The sequence below is a fragment of the Oncorhynchus tshawytscha genome, linkage group LG12 (assembly GCF_018296145.1).
Source record: "Oncorhynchus tshawytscha isolate Ot180627B linkage group LG12, Otsh_v2.0, whole genome shotgun sequence".
NCBI lineage: Eukaryota > Metazoa > Chordata > Actinopteri > Salmoniformes > Salmonidae > Oncorhynchus > Oncorhynchus tshawytscha.
This window is the reverse complement of record NC_056440.1, coordinates 37,869,539-37,894,787: the sequence shown is the minus strand read 5'-3', so window position 1 is coordinate 37,894,787 and position 25,249 is coordinate 37,869,539. Positions and strand designations below refer to the sequence as shown.

Here is a 25,249-nt window from a genome sequence, read left to right as displayed (position 1 = left end):
TAATGTTACATACATACAACCCACTTCATCTGTAAATCCTATATAATTAGTGTTGTACATACCTTTCATATTTTTTATACTGTCCATACGCACCATTATTTACATATATATTTTATATTCCGGACTCTGACATATCTTGTTCTGATATTTCTTAAGTTGTTTCTTTTATTTTGTGGATTTGTGTATTAATGTTTTGTATTGTTAGGTATGGTGCGTTGTTGGAGCTAGAAACATTAGCATCGATGCACCTGTGCGGGGGTACAGGTTACTCGAGGTATGTGTAGACCTATGCGACCAATACAATTTGATTTAGGAAGAGCTTTGAAACCTGCCACTCAGATGTGTTAGATCAATGATTGCAACGGAGGAATGAGAGATACACAAGCCGCGGTTGCTACTTTCAAACAGAAACATCATATAAAGTTGTCTCATCAACCTGTTATCTAAAGTAGCCTGGATTGTTTTCCGCGTGAAATCTTATCTTTGAGTAACCAATTGTGCATCATTTCAAATTAGGGGATGCCGCTACATGCAATATTTCTGTCCTCACCTCTAGTCTTTATGGACTATGAGACAGGTTTATCAGTTATATCAATTCATATAAAAGTATGTATCGCAAGCTAGTTCCTCACTCTGACAATGTCAACGACAGATTCGAAAAATAAACCATGCTGTCAAATAAACAAAAAAGATTGACATTGCTGTAGGCCAATCCGATATGCTAAAATAATGTGATTGTCTTCTTTGATCCAATCAGGAGGGATTAAGATTCTGCGTGCAGCTAGCCTACTAGGGTGTCTTTCTTGTTCAGGTCTAGCTAACTTGTGAAGCTAAGCGGCTAGCCAGGTATCAGACTTGAGAAAATACAGCAATCTTCTCGTCGAGATAGCGGCTACATTTATAGTTGGGTTTAAAGGAAAGGTTTCCCCTTTGTCTACTGCATATATCGTTACACGGAGAAGAGCTCGAGATTCTCATCATCAGGGGTAATGCAATGCTTTTATTTTTCCCTCGACTTTTGTTTTGTGTGATGTTAGCTGCTATGATTTTTTTTTACATTTGGTCTAGCTATCTTATTTATCACTTCAAGTGTTAATATAACATGTACTTGTTATTCTAACTGGCAATGGTGGTGGTGTATCATGTCGCCATCAAATAATTGTTTCATTATAGCTTACGTTAGCGAACTAGCTAGCTCGTCATATAGCTAACGTTAGCTGTATTGAGAGTAAGCCTGGGTTAGCTAACATTGGCTAACTAGCTAATTGTTGTAGCACAACAATAGGATTTGGCGATAATGTACTCCAACCATACAAGTTACGTACTCAATAATTTCCTTAGCTTTTCATAGCTACCTTATATATGAATAATCAATTGTTAACTTGGCTATCTAATTTGACTAGCTATATAGTTAACGTTAGTTGATTTACTGCTGATAAAATGGCCATCAACCAACTGGCCTGGAAGTGCTAGCTAGCTAACGTTAGCTATGGCCCGGATAACTAGCTAGCCCCTTACTTTAGCCGAGATAGCTAGCTTGCTACTACTTGTACCTACAATAAATAATCTAACCAGCATTGGAGTTTATCAATTAAACAGTTAATCACTGCAGCTAGCTAACCACCCGGTAAATTAAGATGTGGTGTTATACAGAATCCACCCGCACTGTTAGTATTTAAATATTATTTTTGTACATGTGTATATTCGCAAACAATGGTAGCTATGATGTTAACTTGTTGCTATAGCCAGCAGATCCGACCCACTTGCTTACAGCTGTACTAGGGTTGGACAGCATTCTTGTGTATATTAAAGGGGAATGGAAACACTAGGCTTTAGAACACCAGCTAACTATCGTTAACTGTAAATCGCCATAGTGGCATTGTTGCATCACTGGCAGGTTTTTCCAAACTGTCTGAAAGACCATGAACTCGGCGTGCATTACAGAGCAACATTACGAATATCAAACAGTACATGAAAACATGATACATTTTGAAAGTTGAGAAACAGCCCTTTCAACTATGACATACAATAGCACCACATAAATCAAAAGGCAATCAGTCAAGACAAAACATGTGAACATCTATCTTATACGAACATCTACGCTTTTCCCCCAAACTGCCATTTACACAACATCCTAATGAAAATAGAGGAAACACTTGAATATTGAGTCTTCCTTATTTTGTAAGGATTGAAACTCAGAATAGTAATATACTACATGGCCAAAAGTACACTACCATTCAAAAGTTTATGGTCACTTAGTAATGTCGTCTCAATGTCAACAGTGAAGAGGCAACTCCGGGATGCTGGCCTTCTAGGCAGAGTTCCTCTGTCCAGTGTGTGTTATTTTGCCCATCTTAATCTTTGTATTAGCCCGTCTGAGATATGGCTTTTTCTATGCAACTCTGCCTAGAAGACAAGCATCCCGGAGTCGCCTCTTCACTGTTGACGTGAGACTGGTGTTTGCGGGTACTATTTAATGAAGCTGTGAGTTGAGGACTTGTGAGGCGTCTGTTTTTCAAACCAGGCACTCTAATGTACTTGTTCTCTTGCTCAGTTGTGCACCGGGGCCTCCCACTCTTTCTATTCTGGTTAGAGCAAGTTTGCACTGTTCTGTGAAGGGAGTAGTACACAGCGTTGTACAAGATCTTCAGTTTCTTGACAAGTTCTTGCATGGAATAGCCTTCAATTCTCAGAACAAGAATAGACTGATGAGTTTCACAAGAAAGTTCTTTGTTTCTGGCCATTCTGAGCCTGTAATCGAACCCACCAAGGATGTTGCTCCAGATACTCAACCAGTCTAAAGAAGGCCAGTCTTATTGCTTCTTTAATCAGTACAACAGTTTTCAGCTGTGCTAACATAATTGCAAAGGGGTTTTCTAATGATCAATTATCCTTTTAAAATTATAAACTTGGTTTAGCTAACACAACATGCCATTGGAACACAGGAGTGATTATTTGCTGATAATGGGCCTCGGTACGCCAATGAAGATATTCCATTAAAAATCTGCTGTTTCCAGCTACAATAATCATTTACAACATTAACAATGTCTACACTGTTTTTCTGATCAATGTGATGTTATTTTAATGGACAAAAAATTAGCTTTTCATTTCTAAGTGACCCCAAACTTTTGTGTGTGTGTATAAAATATGTGTATATGTATGGGGGAGAGATGGCAATATTTGTCAAATGCGTTATGGAACCATTGTCATTCTCAATGGTTTCTGAAAAAGGTTACTTGCTGTTTTGAGCAGTAGTGAGTTAATTAGATCAGCAATACTGAGTTAATTAGATCAGCAATACTATCAGAGCTCCCCAAATGGGCCAGGTAGGCAAGGCCTACTTCTGTATGCGTAATCGGCTGCGTACTCAACATTGGCGTAATCGGCTGCGTACTCAACATTGGCGTAATCGGCTGCGTACTCAACATTGGCGTAATCGGCTGCGTACTCAACATTGGTGTAAGCGCACCAAATAAAAGACGGTGAATAAATTGACAACTCTTAAATAGAATTAAATAAACCAAAACTTGTTTCTCAAATGTAGCATAGGTTGTGTGCTTTGCAAACAACGTGTCCACCCTGACAATGGGAAAGGTGCATGACTAACAATATATTGAATGCATTAAGAGAAATTACCTTAGCCAAACAAACATTGTAGATTTAGTAAATGTACTACTGGGGTGCCAGCCACACGGCCTCTGCACTTAGACATGTGTGAATCAGGCATGAATGTATTAACAGAAATTACCATAACCAAAGAAATATTGGAGATTAGAAATTATGGGAATTAACTGTAAATGTAGGCTACTACTGATATGTGTAATGGGGATAGACATTAAAAATCAAAGGATGAACTATTCACACAATTTAAGTTACGAAATGCTGATTGAGCACGAAATGGTGAACGAGCGCATTCTGGAGAGAGATGTGCCTTGTGCATCTTATTAACCACACTCCCCTTCTAGGACCGTGGCTTCCCTGCAGACTCAATGAATTAGCCCTCTGAGAAAAAACATCTATTTTGCTACTTCTCGACCCCAATTGTTTTTATCTCGGCTGACCAACAGCCTATCAACCAAATAATGGACTAAATGGGGTCAGCCCTTGAACCCCTATTATTTCATAGTCCATGTAACTTATGTGATTTGTTAAGACATTTTACTCCAGAACTAATTTGGCTTGTCTGAACAAAGGAGCTGTGGCTACATTTTGAGTAATTACTTTGTATTATTTTATTTAAAAAAAAAAAATGTAATGCATTTTTATTTCACCTTGACAGAGTATTTTGAGTAGATTGTTGACAAAAAAATTACAATTTAAATACATTTTCATCCCACTTTGTAACACAATTTGAAGAAATCCAAGGGGTCGCAATACTTTTGCAAGGTAATAGTACACAACGACCATTACCAGCTAAACCAGGATGATTTTGTTGCAAAACTGATTACCAGCCTAAGCTTTCAAATTTCATAGCTATTATCTAGTTTTCATCATAAGGGTTAAGCTTCAGCCTTAGGCTACATTCATTCTTGCAATCATCAGCCAGCAGGTTTGCTATTTTTAGGAATCATATCACATATATATAAACAGACACCTAATGATCTAGCCAGCTAATAATTATATGGGTATCATACATTTTACTGGTAAAATAGCAATCCTGCAGCCCTCTTAGTTGTGGCTGGTAAGCTATCTGCTGTAGCTCGTTAGCTACAAATCGAATCAGACACTAGCCAGTTAATTTTTAGCTCTTAGCTAGCTAATACTAATGATGACAAATGTTCTTCAAATTGTCAATATGAGCACTTAATTTTAGTTATCAAAGTCTACATTAACACAAAGACAAAATGAGCTAAATCAAGTCGGCTGGCTAACTAGCTACCTTGTTTTTGGCTGACTGTCAAAAGTTAATTTCACAGACTTGTCTTATCAATCAAAGATGTATATGTACATATTATAATTACTAACATAAAAACAAATTGTTGTCATGATCTCAAAGCTGTCAAAGTTGTGAGAAATCTTTCAGGTCTAGTGGAGGCGAGGGGCCTCCCGGTAGTAGCATTCATTCACTTTCAGTCCCTGTACCAAAACTCACAATTTGCTCAAACCTGCCAATAATGCAATTGGCGTCAATCATTACTATGGCAATTCAAGATGGCGCTACACATACCTCAAATAAACGTTCAATATAAAAATACTAAAAAGAAACATGAGAGGTGTTGGTTTTATGAGCTGAAGTAAAAGATCCCTAACTGCAGTTCGGTGTCGTAATGGACTTTAGTGGACAAATGCTCACCTTCGATAGACACTGGCATACTAGAGAAGTGTGCTCTTCATGGTTGAATCGTGGTTTCAACTTAACCAGGTAGACGGCGTTGTGTGGGTGAGGGGTTTGATGATGTCAGCGCTGTTTATGACTTCAAGCCTATCAGCCTGATGGCTGGTGTAACCAATGTGCAATGGCTCGCTAGTTAGCCGGGTGTGCGCTAATACTGTTTCAAATGTCACTCGCTTTTAGATTTGGAGTAGTTATTCCCCTTGCGCTGCAAGGGCCGCGGCTTTTGTGGAGTGATGGGTAATGATGCTTCGAGTGTGGCTGTTGTCGATATGTTCCTGGTTCGAGCCCAGGTAGGGGCGAGGAGGGGAACGGAAGCTATACTGTTACACTGGCAATACTGTAGTGCCTATAAGAACATCCAATAGTCAAAGGTACATGAAATACAAATGGTATAGAGAGAAATAGTCCCATAAATACTATATTAACTACAACCTAAAACCTCTTACCTTGGAATATTGAAGTCTCATGTTAAAAGGAACCACCAACTTTCATATGTTCTCATGTTCTGAGCAAGGAACTTAAACGTTAGCTTTTTTACATGGCACATATTTTACATGGCACATTACTTTCTTCTCCAACACTTTGTTTTTGCATTATTTAAACCAAATTGAACATGTTTCATTATTTATTTGAGGCTAAATTGATTTTGATGTTTTATATTAAGTTAAAATAAGTGTTAATTCAGTATTGTTGTAATTGTCATTATTACATTTTTTTTTAAATGGCCGATTAATCGGTATTGGCTTTTTTGGTCCTCCAATCGGTATTGGCGTTGAAAAATCATAATCGGTCGACCTCTAATATGAACTGTAACTGTTTTTGAAATAGTTTGTTTTTGTTCAGTGTACGTTTAGTGTATGCACATGTTTTATTATTAGTGGATGGAATATATCTATTTGCTTGGCTTTACTTCCAACGGTGTTTCCATTCCCCCTTTAAGACACCACAGAGCCAGCGCGAGATATGGCTCGGAAAAAGTACCTCAATCCAGGGATGTACTCTGAATTGTCCCGTTACACCGAGAAGATTGAACAACTGTTTTCCAAGCCACATCTTGCGCCGGCTCCTCAGTGTCTTGATATACACTGTGTACCAAATATTAAAAACGCATGTTTTTTCCATGACCTAGACTGACCAGGTGAATCCAGGTGAAAGCTATGATTCCTTATTGATTTCACTTGTTAAATCCACTGCAATCAGTGTAGATGAAGGGGAGGAGACTGGTTAAAGAAGGATTTTTTAAGCCTCGCTGCAGTTGAGACAAGGAATGTGTATGTGTGCCATTCAGACTGTGAATGAGCAAAACAAAATATTTAAGTGCCTTTTGAACGAGGTATGTTAGTAGGTGCCAGGTGCACTGGTTTGTGTCAGGAACTGCAACGCTGCTAGGTTTTTCACGATACACAAGGGGGGTAACTGTTGAGCAAGAACGGTCCACCACCCAGATGACATTCAGCCAACTTGACACGAGGACATCCAGCCAACTGTGGGAACGCGTTGAGCGCCTTGTAGTGCCCAAAAGGGGAGGGTGCAGCTCAATATTAGGAAGGTGTTCCTAATGTTTGGTATACTCAATGTACACAGGAAGGCTGTCTGTGACCCTAGTGCAGCTGTAAGCAAGTGGGTTGTATCTGCTGCCTAATGTAACTGCAGTTGTTGCTGATTAAAGGATGTGATGGTGGGATTGAATGACTAAACTCAACTCTCTGATTTTATGGGTGGTCTTGAAAAATCCCTTATCCACCATAGCCGATTAGTGTGGGCGGACTGGAGCTCCGATGTCGCATTTTTACATTTATTTCAGCACACAAAGAAGAGCCCGCTATTACACTAAACTTCGGAGCTCCAAGTCACCAACTCTAGTCGCTGCTCAACTCCATAAATTGTGGGGTTGAGTTTAATCGGCTATGGTGAATAAGGGATTTAACTAGTTTTTCAAGACCACCCATTCACTTTGTAAAGGACCCCACACACACAATGTAATGCATTATCACACATCACAATCTCTTTTTTCAGACATTCATTACTGAATTCCTGTTTGATTTCCCCTCAGGTGTCATCTCTTCTGCACATATCTAGCTCATCCTCACACCAGCCCTGTGATTCCTCACGAAACAGAGGGACCACACCAGAGAAAGGGCCAAACTGTGCCTCCCTTCCTCCAGGTCCCCTCTGCCTCCCGAGTGTGTTTGAGTTTTCTCAAGAATCCTCCTCGCTATACCCAAAATGTCCTCCATCTTGCCTTTCACCCCTCCGGTCGTGAAGAGGCTCCTGGGGTGGAAGAAGTCAGCCAGCGGCCCCGGGGGAGCAGGGGGTGGAGAACAGAATGGCCAGGAGGAGAAGTGGTGTGAGAAGGCTGTCAAGAGCCTGGTTAAGAAGCTGAAGAAGACTGGACAGCTGGACGAGCTGGAGAAGGCCATCACCACCCAGAACTGTAACACCAAGTGTGTCACCATCCCCAGGTACGTAACCCCATGCCAGGTAACAACACAGAGCTCTGCTTACAGTCGTTGTATGGTTCTGTAGAGTGAACAGTTGACCATGCATCAGAGAACTTTGTATGGGGATGATTATATACGGTGTATTTTACCTGTGTATTTACTATCGGCTAACCCTCTAGTGGCCTCCTCTTTCTTTAAACAGCCTCTCGAACATACAAGGTCCTAAAACATAAAGGTATTATAACTCCCAAATTATTTAAATCTTTCTGTCCTCCATTGAATCTCAGAAATTGTCCTACAGTTAGTTTTGTAAATGCTGACTCAGCACCCCAACATGTACTTATGCAATGCTTTCAAAAATATTCATACCCCTTGATGTATTCCACATGTTGTTGTGTTACAGCCTGAATTGAAAATCGATTCAATCGATTATTTATTTTTTACCTCATAGCATGCCACCACCATGCTTCAAGGTAGGTATGGTGTTAGACGGGTGATGAGCTGTGCCTGGTTTTCTCCAGACATAGAGCTTTGCATTCAGGCCAAAGAGTTAAATTTTTGTTTCATCAGATCACAGAATCTTTTTCCTTATGCTCTGTCTTTCACATGCCTATTTGCAAACTACAGGTATGCTGTGCTGTCATGTTCTTCCATCTAGCCAGTCTCCAATAAAGCCCAGATTTGTGAATTGCTGTAGACTGTTATTCTGGCAGGTCTCAGCCAAGGAACTCTGTAGTTCTGTCAGTGGTCATTGAGTTCTTGGTCACCTCCCTGACCAAGGTCCTTATTGCCCGGTTGTTCCATATTTTTTCCATTTCCCAATGGAGGCCACTGTGCTCTTAGAAACTTTCAACACTTTAGAAATGGTTTTATATCCTTCCCCAGATATATGCCTCATCACAATTCTTTCTCGGAGATCTACAGACAGTTCCTTGGATTTCATGGTATAGTTTCTGCTCTGGCATGCACTGTCAACTGTTGGACCTTTTATATAGGCTGGTGTCTTTATTTCTAAATCATGCCCAAACGATTGAATTGCCCACAGGTGGACTCCAATCAAGTTGTAGTAACATCTCAAGAATGAGCAAAGGAAATTGGATGCACCTGAGCACAGTTTGGAGTGTCATAGCAAAGGGTGTGAATACTTATGCAAATTAGATATTTCTGTATTTCATTTTCAATAAATTTGCAAAAATGTTGGCTGTAACAACAAAAATTCAGGCTGTAACAGCAAAATGTGAAATAAGTCGAGGGGTATACTTTCTGAAAGCATTGTATGACATTTGTCTGAGGATGTAAGGTAATCAGCCAGTTAACCTTGATGTCCTAGAGTAGAACATGTTCTCTGGGTATGTTGTAAAATACCCTTTTTATTCAGACGTTCTATTTTGGGAGCACCAGTGCGGAGGGAAAAAAAATCTCCCGGACAGTAGTTCGCTGAACCGTTCCCGAGTGCCCTAGAGAAAAACCACTCGTGGGCATTTGTTTGTACCTTGTTCAATCATGTTACTTCATAAGGTAGCGAACAGCCTGGTTACTTTACCAGTATATCCAAGGAGATCAATGAATGAATGACTGATCTCTTGCATGTTGTCACACACCAACCTGGCGCTCTTTAAACCCTCTAAGATCGATGTCCGCGCCCGTGCGGAAATCGGCGATGTCATCACCTTTTTTATTAAATACAACCCTGTGTTTGCGCTACAAATTTCCGGGTTTTTGCATGGGCTGCGTCTCAATCTGTGGAATCGCTGGTGTCAGGCATCTGAATATGCGGTAGTTTGGCGCGGTGTTTGTCAGACGTGAGACGATGCCAAAACGTTATGGTTCACGAAAAAACATCCGTAAAGTCGTCTGAGAGGTTTGAGCTACGATTCCACTATCAAAAACAGAGATTCTCACGAACACAGACATGTTGCCTGTTTTGCTATACGACACCCACAAGCTCCACAGGACTCGTGTGACAGCACACCGAAAGGACTGACAACTTTTTGATTTCTTCTCAATAATGTCTGTAAAGTCAATGGTTTGAGCTCAATAGGGTTGATGCAATTGTAATAATCACCCGTCTATCGACGATGTTTGACCGCTATCGTTGATGGTGATGACATTGTGATGTTACAAACGATGGTTTGGCATATTTGAGCTTGATTGCACACAGTCGGGCATCGCATTGAGAACACAGCAGGCTGCCATGCCAAGTGGTCTATTCCCTAATTGCCATAGCATACATTTTCAATACATACTGTAAGAGGTAGCTAGACTACTAACATAATGCAAGAGAACAATGTAGAAAGAGCGAAGAGCACCAAAGCAGCGCAAAAGGTCAGATGGGGCCTAATGTGTTTTTTCTCTCTCTCCAAAGTCTGATGATCGTGGGCCTTTTGCAGCAGACAAGTCATTGTCTGGCTTATCGTTTTAAAATCATAATTTTCTCCCCGTTTTGATTTGAACGTGACTTGTTGGCCTAGGCATAGCCAACTCTTTCATGATCAACCATCGACTGAATCTGTAGTCCTAACTGATTTGCATCTTAAAGTTCTTTGCTAATAGCCTAAATAAGAACATAGTATAGTAACATGGAGCGAGAGAGAACAAACAATTGCAAGATGGAGTAATCGAATAGGAAGTTTAAACAAACCTGATGTGTTTCTGCTTTGCTTGACCAACGTGTAGGCAAAATAAATTGTGCCGTCAGAAAATCCCTCTTTGCAAACCAAACAGCCAATAATATAGGCTACCACAGGCTACTGTCAACAATTTCAGTAAACTTTACTTTGACAGTGTTTTTTTTTTCATATTTTTGAATTGCACAACGTGCTTGGAAAAACTCCTGCAGCAGCACTTTAAGTTTTTTTTTGGGGGGTTTTGTCTCAAACAACTTTTTTAATTTGAATGACGCATTTATATAAAAGTCAACAATCAGATAAAACCAATTATTATTTAGCCTATTACATTCTTTAACAATTTAATGAACATTGGGCTAAAAACGAATAGTCCTGTTATCATAAGGCTATGCCTTTTTGCTTATCAAACTTTAAAAATCCTAAATATACAATCAGATAAAACAAATAATTCGTAACATTCTTTATAACAAGGATCACCATCATGTTCTCCCCCATAGTAGCTAACTCTGCAGGATGACGGAGGTTTGTAGTCCTTTGCCCAGATAATCTTTTTGCAAATTCTGTAAGTGACTTGGGTCAGGTCTGCTGGCTCACCTTCATCATTCAGCCTGAAACTGAAGAACTGCCGAGAAGGTGAACACGTAGTTTTCTTTCCCACCAAGTCAGCCATCATGCGAAGGCAGCCTATACTATAAGTTAGAGTGAAATCCTGTCACTTGTTTATTTTTGCATATTGGAATGTAGCCTGATGGAAGAATGTCGCAAATGCGCCAAATCACAGTTCTTATATAACCAATGTATCCTTTTTTATTGCTTTCTCCCCCCAAAAAAAAAAAAATATATATAAATGATACAATCGTATATCAACGATGTTTGGACCGGACGATGTGTCATTGCAGACACTGTCCAACCCTAGAGCTCACGCCCACAAGCTTCACAAGACTTTCATGAAGGTAACCCGGTACCGGCCAGTATAAAGGAATACAAGTTAATTGAAGTAGAATATGCACAAACGCGATCCAGATTTTCATACCGTTTCTGTACCATACCGGGGTATACAGTATTACCGAATGTGCACACAAGGCGTGCTATTTCAAAACGACACTCAAAACAAATTAGGCAACAGGGATCTTTATCCATGAGGGGATTGAATGCATCTGCTGTAACCAAGAAGCATGATCTTGACATCTAGCCACTTCGATAGCAAGCTAGCAAACCAAATGCAAAACTGGAGCCCTCGGCTGGACATCATTTATTTGACGCTAGTTATAAGCACTGGCGTAGCACGGTTTTGAAAATCATACCGGAATTCGATATATCGCACAAGTGGTATATTTCTCAGATATAGGGCAGACACTTCAAAACATACTTCCTTTTGATATCATTTTTTTAAATCTGTTTTGGCATGTGTGAAAGTTACTCAATGTGTTTCTATGGGCTAATAGCAGTAAGGCCAAATTCAATGTTTCATCAAATAATGTTTTTTATATATATACCTACAGGGTTGCTACCAATTTTAAAAAAAAAATATATATATATATATTATTATTTAGAGCCCTGATTGCAACTCGCCAGTCTCCATGTGTCATTCTTATCATGTATTAGAGGGAAGTTTAGAACCTATTTCAGAGCTCTTTTAGGAACATAACATACTGGCCGAGCCTATAGTTTAGATTCAGTCCCACTTCTGAGGTAGGCTATATCAGCTCTGAATTCTGATTCTGGATATTGTATCAGAAGCAAATATCACATCATATTTCGCCATTCCATTTTTATTTAATTTCTAGAGTTAATTTTCTGATCATTCCTTTCTACGTGTCCATTAGAATCACAAAGTGAATTGTAGAGGGTGGTTAAATGGAAATGTACTTTTTTTCCAAGGTTGCGCCCTCCTTTTCTTTTAGTCCCATTGTGTGTCTTCTGTGTTTACTTGAATGTCTCAAGATAAGTTAAGTGCTTCCAACCGACACAGCTGTGGTGGAAAAGTTTCACAGTTTTTCCGAATATTTGGTACAATGCCACAGTAACATTAATGTTTTTTTTTGTCTTGCATACTGTTTCTTTGTATATACTACTATACTCCAGAGGCGGCTGGTGGGAGGAGCTATAAGGGGACGTGCTAATTTTAATGCCTGGAATGGAATTAATGGAACAGTATCAAACATATGGAAACCACATGTTTGACTCTGTTACATTAATTCCATTCCAGACATTACAATGAACCCCTACTGCTATAGCTCCTCCCACCAGTCTCCACTGCTGTATTCCCATCTTATGCCGTTTTTCTTTTATTCCGTCAAAAGGCTTCTCTTATTTGGCATGTCTTTTTTCAGTTCCTGACTGAAAGAATGAAATACCTAATTGAAAATGACTCTAATAAAAGAGGCCTTTTAATGTTTACATTACCCATACTGGTATTTCTGAATGACTCATGCCCCATGTTTATCATTTGTTTTTGTTTTGTTTGGTTTTTCTGTGCACAGCAATTGCTCTGAAATATGGGGACTGAGTACACCAAATACGATAGAACAGTGGGATACCTCAGGCCTATACAGCTACCCTGACCAAACCAGGTGACTATCTATCCTCAACTGTCCTGTGCTACATACTGTTGTACAACCTTGATGTGGGAAGTAATCATTCCAGGGGGGTGAGAGACATTGAGAACACAAATTCCATTCATACCTCATCACTCCCCTCTTCCCCTCTCCACACCGCCACCTTTTGTCTTCCTGGCCACATGCATCTCCATCTCTTCTTCTCTTCCTCCCCATTTCTTCCTTCCCTTACACTTTCAATTCTCACATCTATTTCCTCTATTGTCCGTCCTGTCAGATCCCTGGATGGGCGCCTGCAGGTATCTCACAGAAAGGGTCTTCCTCACGTCATCTACTGCCGCTTGTGGCGATGGCCCGACCTGCACAGCCACCATGAACTGCGTGCCATCGAGGCCTGCGAGTACGCCTTCCACCTCAAGAAGGACGAGGTCTGCATCAACCCCTACCACTACCAGAGGGTGGAGACCCCGGGTAGGTTGTCTTTTGAACCAGTGGTGTGTGTGCTGACTTGTAGGTGCCATAAAAGCTTATGTTAACAGCTAGTTCTGCGATTCTTTCTGCTGGCATGAGACATGAAAAAGGATGGGATAAGTGGGAATAGTCTTCATTGATATTTTTGTAAAGAACTTTGTTTGACATTTGAAGAATCTTCTCTCCTCTAGTTCTGCCTCCTGTACTTGTGCCAAGACACTCGGAAATTCTGACAGAGCTGCCCCCATTGGATGACTACACTCATTCCATACCTGAAAACACAAGCTTTCCTGCGGGGATCGAGCCTCCAAATAACTACATACCAGGTTTGTGCATCTACCATGAGTTGATATGCAAATGGACTTCATGATAACGATGTATCAGGTTCAGCTCATCAGTAGCTTCCCCCCTCTGTTACTATAGAAACACCACCACCTGGATACATAAGTGAGGATGGGGAAGCCAGCGATCAACCAATGAATCAAAGTATGGACACAGGTATATTCCACTTACCTCAAATAGGATGTTCTAACATAAAATAAGAAAGAAGACAGTTGTCAAACTGTCAAGTTTTGATTTGTTGATTAAATATCTTAGTGGATTCTTTGCAACAATAAGTCCGACCATGCGATTTTATAATTTTTATTTTGTATTTTTCATATCAGGTTCTCCTGCTGAATTGTCCCCTGGCACCCTCTCACCTGTCAATCATAGCATGGGTAAGAATAACTGTCTGCCTAAAGCATCAGTCATTTATCAGTCACTTGTAATCTGACCAAATTTGACAACATTCATTGAGTACTATTTAGACGGCCCAGTGCCTACTTTGGAGATCATTGGTCTACTCCCGTCAACATGTGTACTTGCTTTTTATAATGACATCCCCCATGTTTTTCAGACCTGCAGCCGGTGACTTACTCTGAGCCTGCGTTCTGGTGCTCTATAGCCTACTATGAGCTGAACCAGCGTGTTGGAGAGACATTCCACGCTTCGCAGCCCTCTCTGACTGTGGATGGTTTCACAGACCCCTCCAACTCAGAGCGTTTCTGTCTGGGCTTGCTCTCCAACGTCAACAGGAATGCCACTGTAGAGATGACCAGGAGGCACATAGGTACAACGGGCTACGCCACAAGAGGCACACTATTCCTTATGTGGTGCACCACTTTTGAAGGCTCTGGCCAAAAGGAATATGGTGCCAATTCAGATTTGCACAGGATTTGTTCTGTAATTTAACACACATGTTTTGTTAGTGCTGAAAGATTAGTGCTTTTTGAGTTCAGTTCTATTATTTAAAATTTTAAAAATCACTGTTTTCGGTTTTGATAATTAAAAAAACAAACATTAAATGTATTGTGAAATAGTGAACTTCAATTTCCAAAAGATTGAAAATATTCCATTGTCTCTGTCAGGTCCACATTAGGTAGATGTAAATAGAAAAATATGAAATAATATATTTGTTGTGTATATTACTTTGTTTTTATTTGATGACTTTCCATTTTTTTTGTATTTTACCCCCTTTTTCTCCCCAATTTCGTGATATCCAATTACGATCTTGTCTCATCGCTGTAACTCACCAACGGGCTTGGGAGAGACGAGGTCGAGTCATGCGTCCTCAGAAACTGACGACCTAAATCAGCCTGCAGGCGTCAGACACGCCACAAGGTGTCGCTAGAGCGCGATGAGCCACGTAAAGCCCCCCCCCTCCGGCCAAACCCTCTCCCAACCCCGATGGCGCTGGGACTCCCAGTCACTGCTTGTTGCGACACAGCCTGGGATCAACCCCGCTCTGTAGTGACGCCTCAAGCATTGCGATGCAGTGCAAGCTTAGGTCCAAAATAAGCCCATAGAAACGGTTTGGGTTTATTTTAGAAAGATTTTGGCGAGAGTGAAACCTCTCGCTTCGCCTCTTCCTCTGATCAGTCTCTGAGCTGGAAAAAACTGGCGTAATGGATTATGGTCATTGTAGTTAATTACCACATTTCTGCACTGAACTAGGTTGAATATTTGCGTAATGAAAACTACAGCTCCCTTCAGCCCAGCGTAGTTCTTGACTTGATTTCTCTTGTGAATTATTTGATTTCTCTCTAAAGAAACGATGTGTTGGACTCACAGAAAAACCTATAACTAAATGGAATTAAAGTAATTGAACAGCACTGTTTTGTAGCTGAAATACTCATGCTTATTTACACTGAACAAAAAATATAAACGCAACATGTAAAGTGTTGGACCCTTGTTTCATGAGCTGAAATAAAAGATCCCAGAAATTTTCTGTACGCACGAAAGGCTTATTTCTCTCAAATTGTGTGCACTAATTTGTTTACATCCCTGTTTGTGAGCTTTTCTCCTTTGCCAAGATAATCCATCTACCTGACAGGTGTGGCATATCAAGAAGCTGATTAAACAGAATGATCATTGCACATTATAAAAGGCCACTAAAATGTGCAGTTTTGTCACACAACACAATGCCACAGATGACTCCTTATTAAGCGAGTGTGCAATTGGCATACTGACTGCAGGAATGTCCACCAGAGCTGTTACCAGAGAATGTAATGTTCATTTCTCTACCATAAGCAACCTCCAATGTCATTTTAGAGAATTTGTCAGTTTGTTCAACCGGCCTCACAACCACAGACCACATGTATGGCGTTGTGTGGGTGAGCGGTTTGCTAATGTCAACGTTGTGAACCGAGTGCCCCGAGGTGGCAGTAGGCTTATGGTATAGGGAGGCATAAGCTACGGAAAACAAACAATGGCATTTTATCGAAGGCCATTTGAATGCACAGAGATACATTTTCGTGCCATTCATCCGCTGCCAGCACCTCATGTATCAGTGTGATAATGCACGGCCCCATGTTGCAAGGATCTGTACACAATTCCTAGAAGCTGAAAATTATCCCAGTTCTTCCATGGCCTGCATACACACCATACATGTCACCCATTGAGCATGTTTGGGATGCTCTGGATCGACGTGTACAACAGCATGTTCCAGTTCTCGCCAATATCCAACAAGTTCGCACAGCCATTGAAGAGGAGAGGGACAACATTCCACAGGCCACCATCAACAGCCTGATCAACTCTGAGAAGATGTTGTGCTGCATGAGGCAAATAGTGGTCACCAGATTTCTGATCCACGCCAAATTTCTATTTATTTATTATATACACGGTATCTGTGACCAACAGATGCATATCCGTATTCCCAGTCATGTGAAATCCATTGATTAGGGCCTAATGCAAGTATTTCAATTGGCTGTTTTCCTTATATGAACTCTAACGCAGTAAAATCTTTGAAATTGTTGCATTTTTTTTGTTCAGTATATTTTGCATTATTCCACAGGAAGAGGAGTCCGGCTGTACTATATTGGCGGTGAGGTGTTTGCTGAGTGTCTCAGTGATAGCGCCATCTTTGTTCAGAGTCCAAACTGCAACCAGCGCTATGGGTGGCACCCAGCAACCGTTTGCAAAATTCCTCCAGGTAACTTAGACAAACACCATCTCTTTGATTTCGATGTGCTCACTCCTATTATCATTTCATAGTATTACTAATATGTTTTCTGTTGTCTCAGGTTTAGATTGTTTAGTTAGTCTTCCTACTTGTTTCTACAGAAAATATAATATTGATAGCAGGGAGGTTCTGCAGGCTTTACTTATGTTCTAAACAAAGTCCATACATGATTCCCAGCTGACCCTCTCCTCCCCTCGCTCCCTCAGGTTGTAACCTGAAGATCTTCAACAACCAGGAGTTTGCAGCACTGCTGGCCCAGTCTGTAAACCAGGGCTTTGAGGCTGTGTACCAGCTCACCAGGATGTGCACCATCCGCATGAGCTTTGTCAAAGGCTGGGGGGCTGAATACAGGCAAGCATGATGACTGACTATTACAAGAATACTTTTATTCTTGCAGTTGTACACATCTAAGTAGTTAGTAGACAATGGATAGTCGGAGGAAGACTGTAATATTGATATACTCATCGGCATACATTAAAAAAAACAAAAAAAACATTGTAGCTTGCTAATGGTCCGCTTTTCTGGATTTATTAGAGGTTTGGAATGTTTAAGGAGCTGGAGGGGTATTCAAACGTTACTTGACCCTCTTCAACAGTACCTCTGTTACAGGGCAAGAAGTTTTAAAAAAGCTCAGGCTAACCTTGGGTTTTGGGTGATGTTCCTGTGCTTGCATGCCGAGTGATTTCACTAATTTGGCTTTGTTGTGGTCTTTCATTTGTCTCCCAGACGGCAGACTGTCACAAGCACTCCCTGCTGGATTGAGCTGCATTTGAATGGACCCCTGCAATGGCTGGACAAAGTGTTGACTCAGATGGGATCCCCTTCTGTACGTTGCTCCAGTATGTCATAATCCTAGAAAACGACCCAAATAGTCGCGCACTCAGAGATCATAAAATTCGAACTTGAGTCCCATCGTGAAAAAAAGCTGCAGAATACATTTCTGCTGTAACATACTTCATAGTATTTGTGGCCTAGTGCCACTTCCCTGTCTAAACGCACACACGCCGTGAGACAGACTTTTCCGAATATAATTTGGCACTTTGTTACCCATCTTTGTGTTGCACCTTGTTAAATTGCTTTTCCCCAAATCCTTAATATTAGATCTATTTGTGGTACAAATAAAATGTATATTGGTTTTAAAGTCCAGGGATGAATTGTTGTAGGCGGGGGAAATACCAAAAAATCTTCTACACATAGTTTCTCAGTAAGAGAATGCTTGTATAAGTAACACAAGTGTAAATGCTAAATATATTCATCCATCTTTTTGACCATGAGGTAACTTTTCTCTGGGAAACATGGATACATCTTTTTTTTGTCAGGGGGAGTTAGTTTGGTTAAGAAATTATGATGGCCTTTGTTGCTTTCTCCTTTAAGGGAAATGCTAAATTATGTTTTTAAATGTAATTGCTTAATTGACGTAATTAACTCTTTTACTCTTTTGTCAGAATATTTCTTTTTTTATTCCAGATGTGTGTCGTTGTAAGATTCACTTCTTAATGGACATATAGGAATGTTTAGCACAAAAAAAAAAACTAAACAGGCTGCAAAATCAATCTGGCTATAGCTGACATTCATTTGAGCTCTTTGTCATTATATGGCATCCTCAATGTTATTATAGGTAGCCTATGTTTCATTTCCACCACACACAGCCTCAGAATGCAGGCTAGTAAGTCCTGAACTTGCTTAAGTTTGGATGCACAAAGCAGGGACCAGAGAATATCAGCTCCAAAAGCTTTTTCTCATGTTTCACAGGGTGTCTAAGTCTCTCGAGGTGAATTATTGAAAGGTTATTTCACTTGGAGAATTAAAGGTATCAGTGAATTTCATTCTATATTGTGTTTAGCCTATATCCCCTTTCTTTTGCTACTTTTTTGTATTCTCATGTATTTTTATATATAAATATACTTAAATGTTCTTCTGTCATTCACTTTTTATTAGAGTTAATATTTTCAAGACTGCCTGTTTTTAAGTGACATGGCTCGCAATCGATGAGGAGCATGGATCATTCCAGTTTATTTTTTTTAAAGGTTAAACTTGAAACTAATTCCAAAAAAACACTGCCCCACGTAATGTAAACAGGTATATTCTCAACAACAACAAAAAACACATCTGGTACATCAAAAGTACACAAATCAAAGCTTAAATGCCTGTAACCTGATATCTGTTTTCCTGCAATGTATGGTTAGGTTATGTGACTCAGAGGCATGTATGAACCTTTTTTTGACTCATTCATCTCTTCACTCTTGGAAGCCATTTGGTGCTCAATAAAGGATAAAAGGTCAACCATAAAACTGATATTTTATTTAATTTTTTCAGATTTTTTTTTTAGCTAAATGTTACAGAAACTTGGCAGTATTCCATGTTCTTACATGAGAGATGAAACTGCACACTGGGACATAGATTCTGTATTAGTGTATGTATTTGTTCTTGTCTATAAAATACAGTATGTACAACACGACTGAGCTTGCAGTATGCCATTTTCATTTTGTGGCTGTTGCAAGATTTTTTAAACATCTGTTTTCTCCCTTCTCCTTTATTGATGTTATTAATCTGTTAACCTTACGGCACTAGTGATTGTACTTTGTAAGTGCAACTACTGTAGTGAGTTTGGATTTGGGGAACTGAACCATGTGTTAGGGTCCAGGGTTGAAGCCTTGTACCATTGGCCTACAAGATATGAATGTGAAGAGTACATAACAAATCTGAAGTGGACCAGACGTACATAACAGTAGAACAGTAATATGTGTATTTAACAGTAAACTATTTGCAAAGCAGTCAGTATAGTAGTTGTCACAGTTGTTTTACCAGTAGAGGGAGTTATTGATAGAGCAGGGTTTTTTTTCTGACCATAAGCTTCTCAGGCGTGTGGCATATTATGCAGACTTCATAAAACACTAATAAAGATTTTTATTCTCATGATGACCATGTTTCTGTCATATTTATTAACACGAAGTTTTCCACTGATCTCAGTCTACAGTGGCGTCCTCATGTTTACCTTTTATCTACAGAAATTAAATTTGACCGTTATAGTAAATCGTTGCAAATTCAGTGTTTGATCTTATTAAATGAGAGCCATTCAATTATATGTCTATGTTTACATCCCTAGCCTCCCAGGAATAGTCGCTTTTGGACAACGTGTTCAAGCACTAACACCATCAAATCAATAGCTACCCCTTTGGCCATGAGTATGGATTATTATTATACATTATTGGTATTACATTGGCCGTTTACTGTGTCCCTCGCTCTTCAGGAAGTCACGCTTTCGAACTGCTCGTTCAATTCGTCCTTCTCATGCTGCCATAGCTGCATTTAGGCAACGTCACAAGAAATACGTGAAGCTGCTAAAGTTAGCTAGCTAATACTTTACAGATATCAATGGCGTTTACATTATATTCCCTTATTCAAGCGGTGATTTTGTGTGTTAATGCTGTCGCCGTATTGCACGAAGATAGATTTTTAAGTAAAAGTAAGTGGCTGTGCATATTTTGTTTAACATTACTTTCAACAGTGTTTTGCTAACGTTAGCTAGCTACACCAGTAATAAGTGGAAAAGCTTGTTTATTGATACAATGATATCTCTTATGGTCTAGTGTTTGCATATAATATAGCATTTTTCCCCCTCTAGTTGGCTGGGGTGTGGACCAAAGTGTTGGAGGATTTGGTGATGAACCAGGCATCAAAGTGCAGCTAATGAACCTTGTCCGCTCTGTGAGGACAGTGATGAGAGGTATGACCATAGAGATGGATAGAGGACTTTAGCAAAGATGTGTGTGTGTGTGTGTGTATATATATTATAACTAACCCAAGATTCACTACATGATCAAAATTATGTGGACACCTGTTGGGTGATTAGGCCTGGCTTGCAGTTGGCATTTCAATTCATTCTGTAGGTGTTCGATGGGGTTGACATCAGGGCTCTGTGCAGGCCAATCAAGTTCTTCCACACCTATCGCGACAAACTTTCTGTACGGACCTCGTTTTGTGCACAGGGGCATTGTCATGCTGAAACAGGGAAGGGCCTTCCCCAAACTGTTGCCACAACATTAGAAGCACAGAATAATCTAGAATGTCATTGTATGCTGTAGCCTTAAGATTTCCCTTCACAGGAACTAAGGGACCTAGCCCAAATGATGATAAAAAGGTCCCAGACCATTATTCCTCCTCCACCAAACTTTACAGTTGCCACTATGCTATGCATTGGGGAAGGTAGCTTTCTCCTGGCTTTCGCCAAGCCCAGATTAGTCCGTCGGACTGCCAGATGGTGAAGTGTGATTCATCACTCCAGAGAACATGTTTTCACTGGCACTGAGTTTTACACCACTCCAGTCGACGCTTGGCATTGAGCATGGGAATCTTAGACTTGGGTGCTGATGCTCAGCCATGGAAACCCATTTCAGGAAGCTCCCGACGAACAGTTCTTGTGCTGACGTTGCTTCCAGAGGCAGTTTGGAACTCGTTAGTGAGTTTTACAACAGAGGACAGACGATTTGTATGCGCTTCAGCACTCGGCGGTCCTATTCTGTGAGCTTGTGTGGCCTACCACTTCACGGCTGAGCCGTTGTTACACCTAGATGTTTCCACTTCACAATAACAGCACTTACAGTTGACCGGGGCAGCTCTAGCAGGGCAGAAATTTGACAAACTGACTTTAGAAAGGTGGCATTCTATCACGGTGCCATGTTGAAATTCACTGAGCTTTTCAGTAAAGCAATTCTACTGCCAATGTTTGTCTATGGCGATTGCATGGCTGTGTGCTCAATCGTATACACCTGTCAGCAATGGGTGTGGGTTAAATAGCCGAATCAACTAATTTGAAGGGATGTGCACATTCTTTTGTATATACAGTGTAGTTCATCTGTGTCGTTTTCAATGGGAGCAATGAAGCATAGTGTGTAGAAAAATGCAAGGAGGTGGGCAGAGCCAAGCACAATCTAGTAAGATCCTATTGGCACGTTCTGGCATGTATTTGCATATTTCTGTTAGGGAACGCCTTCTCTGTGAAGTGCATGTATGCAATAACTCAATTTGCCCTTGCACTCCTTGTAAACAACGTACTTTTTAAAAACTCTGTCAAAGGGTCACATCTACAAAACTTTGGAAGTTTTGGAAACAGAACTGTATTGAGGTTGGGCTTTTCTTCGATGAGAAAATCTGCAGAATGTCGACCCAGTTCCATCTCGCTTCATACTCTCCCACTGCCAACCACTGGGCTTCCTCTCCTCACCATATTTAGTGAGGGGTGAAAATTCCGTCCGGATGCTTCAGATTTATACATCCGGTGAAACATCTGGCTCCTTGTTCTATCTGTGACTTTAGTGCCCAAAAGCTTGTTTTAGACTGAGCAGCGCCATTGATTACTTTCACCATTTTGAAGTAGTCAACTGGGTGGGACTTCATATGGGTTGTAGTGATGTGCAGTTGGTGAATGATTTATGCTTTTTGTACTGACTCGAAGAGTCATGATTAGTTTTTCTGAGTGACCTGTCATTTTAGTTGTTTGTTTGATCTGCTGGCCATAATAGGTCCCACAGCATGATTGATACACACTCAGTGGCTCCAGAGACGTTCTCCGACCAACAACTGTCTGTCATATATGCGCACAGGAAAATAGATCATGCTGAAGGCAGCATAGATAAGAAAAACTGATAATTAATCGCATGGTGCAATAATTATTTAATTAAAGCTGCAATATGCGGAAAACGCTCTGCCATTTCCTGGTTGCAATGAGAATGACGGATTTATAACTCACATTTCTATGTGAATTTGATCAGGTTGCGGAAAAGTTATGATGGACACAGCTTTATAAACAAACTTGAACTCGAGAACAAATCGTTTGAGATGCTGCAGTTCGCTAACGGTATTGTGCTTATCACCCTCACAGCAGTTAAGCAAGAAGGAGTTGGCATAGAATCAAGGATTGTTGACAAGATGTAAACTATGTTTCCTTTCCTAATATTTATTGAAAACAGAAATAAATCTGTACAATGAGCTCTTGCCTTTTAAGTTCATCGTTAGTTGTTGGTTAACTTTGGTTAACTAGCTAGTGACATTTAGCCATATTGGCATAGGTGTGACAAGTCAAAACACCTCAAAACTAGACATGTTAGCAATAGCAAGATACAACAAGCTGAAAATGAGCCACCTGCAATTCCACACATTGCAACTTGTAATTTTTAATAGTTATCTGATCATCCAGAATCATAACACACTTCACTCCATTGATGCCCGGGCATAATTTTTGTGCGGTTGTAGCGTAACCCATCTATGGGTTAAGGAAAGATCACATAATTCCATCAGGTTACCAGGAGGGATCAGGCAATGAATTATACTCGTGAGAAAACATTCCATAACTGCGGGTGGCAGTAAATTACCAACCTTTACTTTATACCTGTTCAAACCACACATTCTACGTGGCAGTGTGCAGCCCTTCCATTTGTTTGACAGCACAAAGTAGTAGTAGAAAAATGTAATTGTTGACGATAGTTAATACAGCCACAAAGTCATAAACTCTTCCTATTTCTACAATTTATATCTTCTTAAAATCTGACTTTAACCTAACCCTAACCACACTGCTAACATTGTCTAACACCTAACCTTAAATTAAAAACAAAAAGGCACATTTTTGTTTTCATACATTTTTTTCGATATAGACAATTGGCTATGTCATCTAGTGGAAACCCTTCAAAATGGAGATGGCCTCAATGGCGCTGCACGTGCTCTCACAGATGCCATAATGGGACAGATATAATGCAATGTCCATCTAAAAATCAATACCATATTCAAATATCAACAACAAAAATATTCTGCATTCATGCTGTTGTTTTTTTTAATAGATTATTCTTGTTTTCCTCTTAACAATTTGTTGACCAGACTGAACTGAGACTGTTCTGACTTTGGCATTATTCATCATCTTTACTCTCTCATCTTGCAGTGCCCTTGATTGCTGTCAATTCTGTCTGCATTGTGTTGTTGCTGCTTTTTGGCTGAAGAGAAGACTGGACTGAATTTGGACGCTGAACTAAGAGAAGCCACTTTCAGGGGTCAGGAGGATGTCACCCTGGCACCTGGAGGAGGGACCCTACATGCACCAGGAAGAAGAGTACACCCACACGTTTATGTATCTCAGAGATTCAGCATTACATTTGATTTCCTTTATTATTATTATTCCTTACCTCATTTGTCAAACCTGTTGGTCTTAGGTGAGGCTAAGTGACAGTTCAGATGCAAGAACAATCTGAGTTTACTACATTCGCAGTTTCTTTTACAGACACCCGTTAGCCAATGTTATAGCACAAGGCAGTTCAAAAGAGCCTACGGTTGCTTTTGGAAGATTTCTTCATTGTAAAAGGATAATTGACTTTGATCTCATGATTCCACTTTCTTTCTCCTTATTTGAAATTGTGGTTCGTCGCAGTTCTGATGGTGTATTCTATGTCTGTTGCTTTTAACATATTCCTGCATAAAAAGTTGTAATTTTGTGTCCCATGCACAATTTAATTATGTATGACTTTTTCTAAGTAACTTTCTATGAATTACTTGAAAAAAATAAAGATTTTTTAAAAATCTACCACTTTTGAGTTTGTTCATAACCCAACATTAGCTAAAAATAATAATTTTTATCCAGAGCGATTTACTCTCAGAGCAAGTTGAACATTACATAATTTTCTTGTCCCAGAACACACTCCCTACTTACACAACATTTCTTTGATCATGGCTGTGTCAAAAGCACATTAAGAAGACCAAAGAGACCTTGCTCAAAATATATATTTGCTAAATGACTAATTGTTTGCATGTAAACAAAATTAATCCTTTCTATGGCAAATCTGTAAAAAAAATGTTAGCAATGCCCTGTATGAATGGCATAAATCAGTGCACTCTTGAACTAGCTGCAAACTTGAGCACAAGGGCGACCAAATAAGGTGGGTGCTTCTCACTAGGTGCTTTTAGCAACACGGGTGTATTTTCATACACTAGTGTTGCTTTCAATTGTTTAACTGTCGGTGTGCAGGCCGGTTGGTCATGACAACGGGAATAGAGCTCCACGTTGGAGGTGGGAAATGGTTCTAATCACATGGTTCCAATCATACATTTTTCCCATAGGGGATTTTAGAAACACTTCAAATAAGGGCTGTGTTTCGTGTAGGCTTATCCTGGCGTGACGTTTTGATAACCATACAAATCTCAATCGGACAAGGTGACTTTTACCCATATAAACTTGGAGTCACACGATGATTTGTTGTGTGGTCCACTCCGACTTGGGAAAGCCTGCAGTTTATTAGGCTACAGATTAAATAAATTATGAGCTTGATGGTCCT

General features: G+C 40.1%; 2 protein-coding genes across 3 annotated transcripts; both read left to right on the top strand.

Annotated features, from left to right (window-relative positions):
• Positions 1–791: 791 nt before the first annotated feature.
• On the top strand, positions 792–19,856 carry LOC112263143 (mothers against decapentaplegic homolog 2). 2 transcript variants are annotated; one of them, XM_024439154.2, is made up of 11 exons: positions 792–986; positions 7,389–7,797; positions 12,887–12,976; positions 13,239–13,432; positions 13,624–13,758; positions 13,856–13,918; positions 14,098–14,151; positions 14,331–14,543; positions 16,767–16,904; positions 17,141–17,285; positions 17,661–19,856. In XM_024439154.2, the coding sequence occupies exons 2-11, from the start codon at positions 7,562–7,564 to the stop codon at positions 17,782–17,784; spliced, it is 1,392 nt and encodes a 463-aa protein (XP_024294922.1). In that variant the 5' UTR covers positions 792–986; positions 7,389–7,561; the 3' UTR covers positions 17,785–19,856. The 2 variants fall into 2 exon arrangements, with proteins under 2 accessions (XP_024294922.1, XP_024294921.1); XM_024439153.2 differs by having other exon boundaries at positions 793–986; positions 13,856–13,930.
• A 369-nt stretch (positions 19,857–20,225) lies between these two features.
• Positions 20,226–24,501, top strand: ier3ip1 (immediate early response 3 interacting protein 1). Its single transcript, XM_024439151.2, has 3 exons — positions 20,226–20,400; positions 20,560–20,661; positions 23,866–24,501. Exons 1-3 carry the CDS (start codon positions 20,310–20,312, stop codon positions 23,919–23,921), a joined length of 249 nt encoding a protein of 82 aa, XP_024294919.1. The 5' UTR covers positions 20,226–20,309; the 3' UTR covers positions 23,922–24,501.
• The last annotated feature ends 748 nt before the right edge of the window (positions 24,502–25,249 follow it).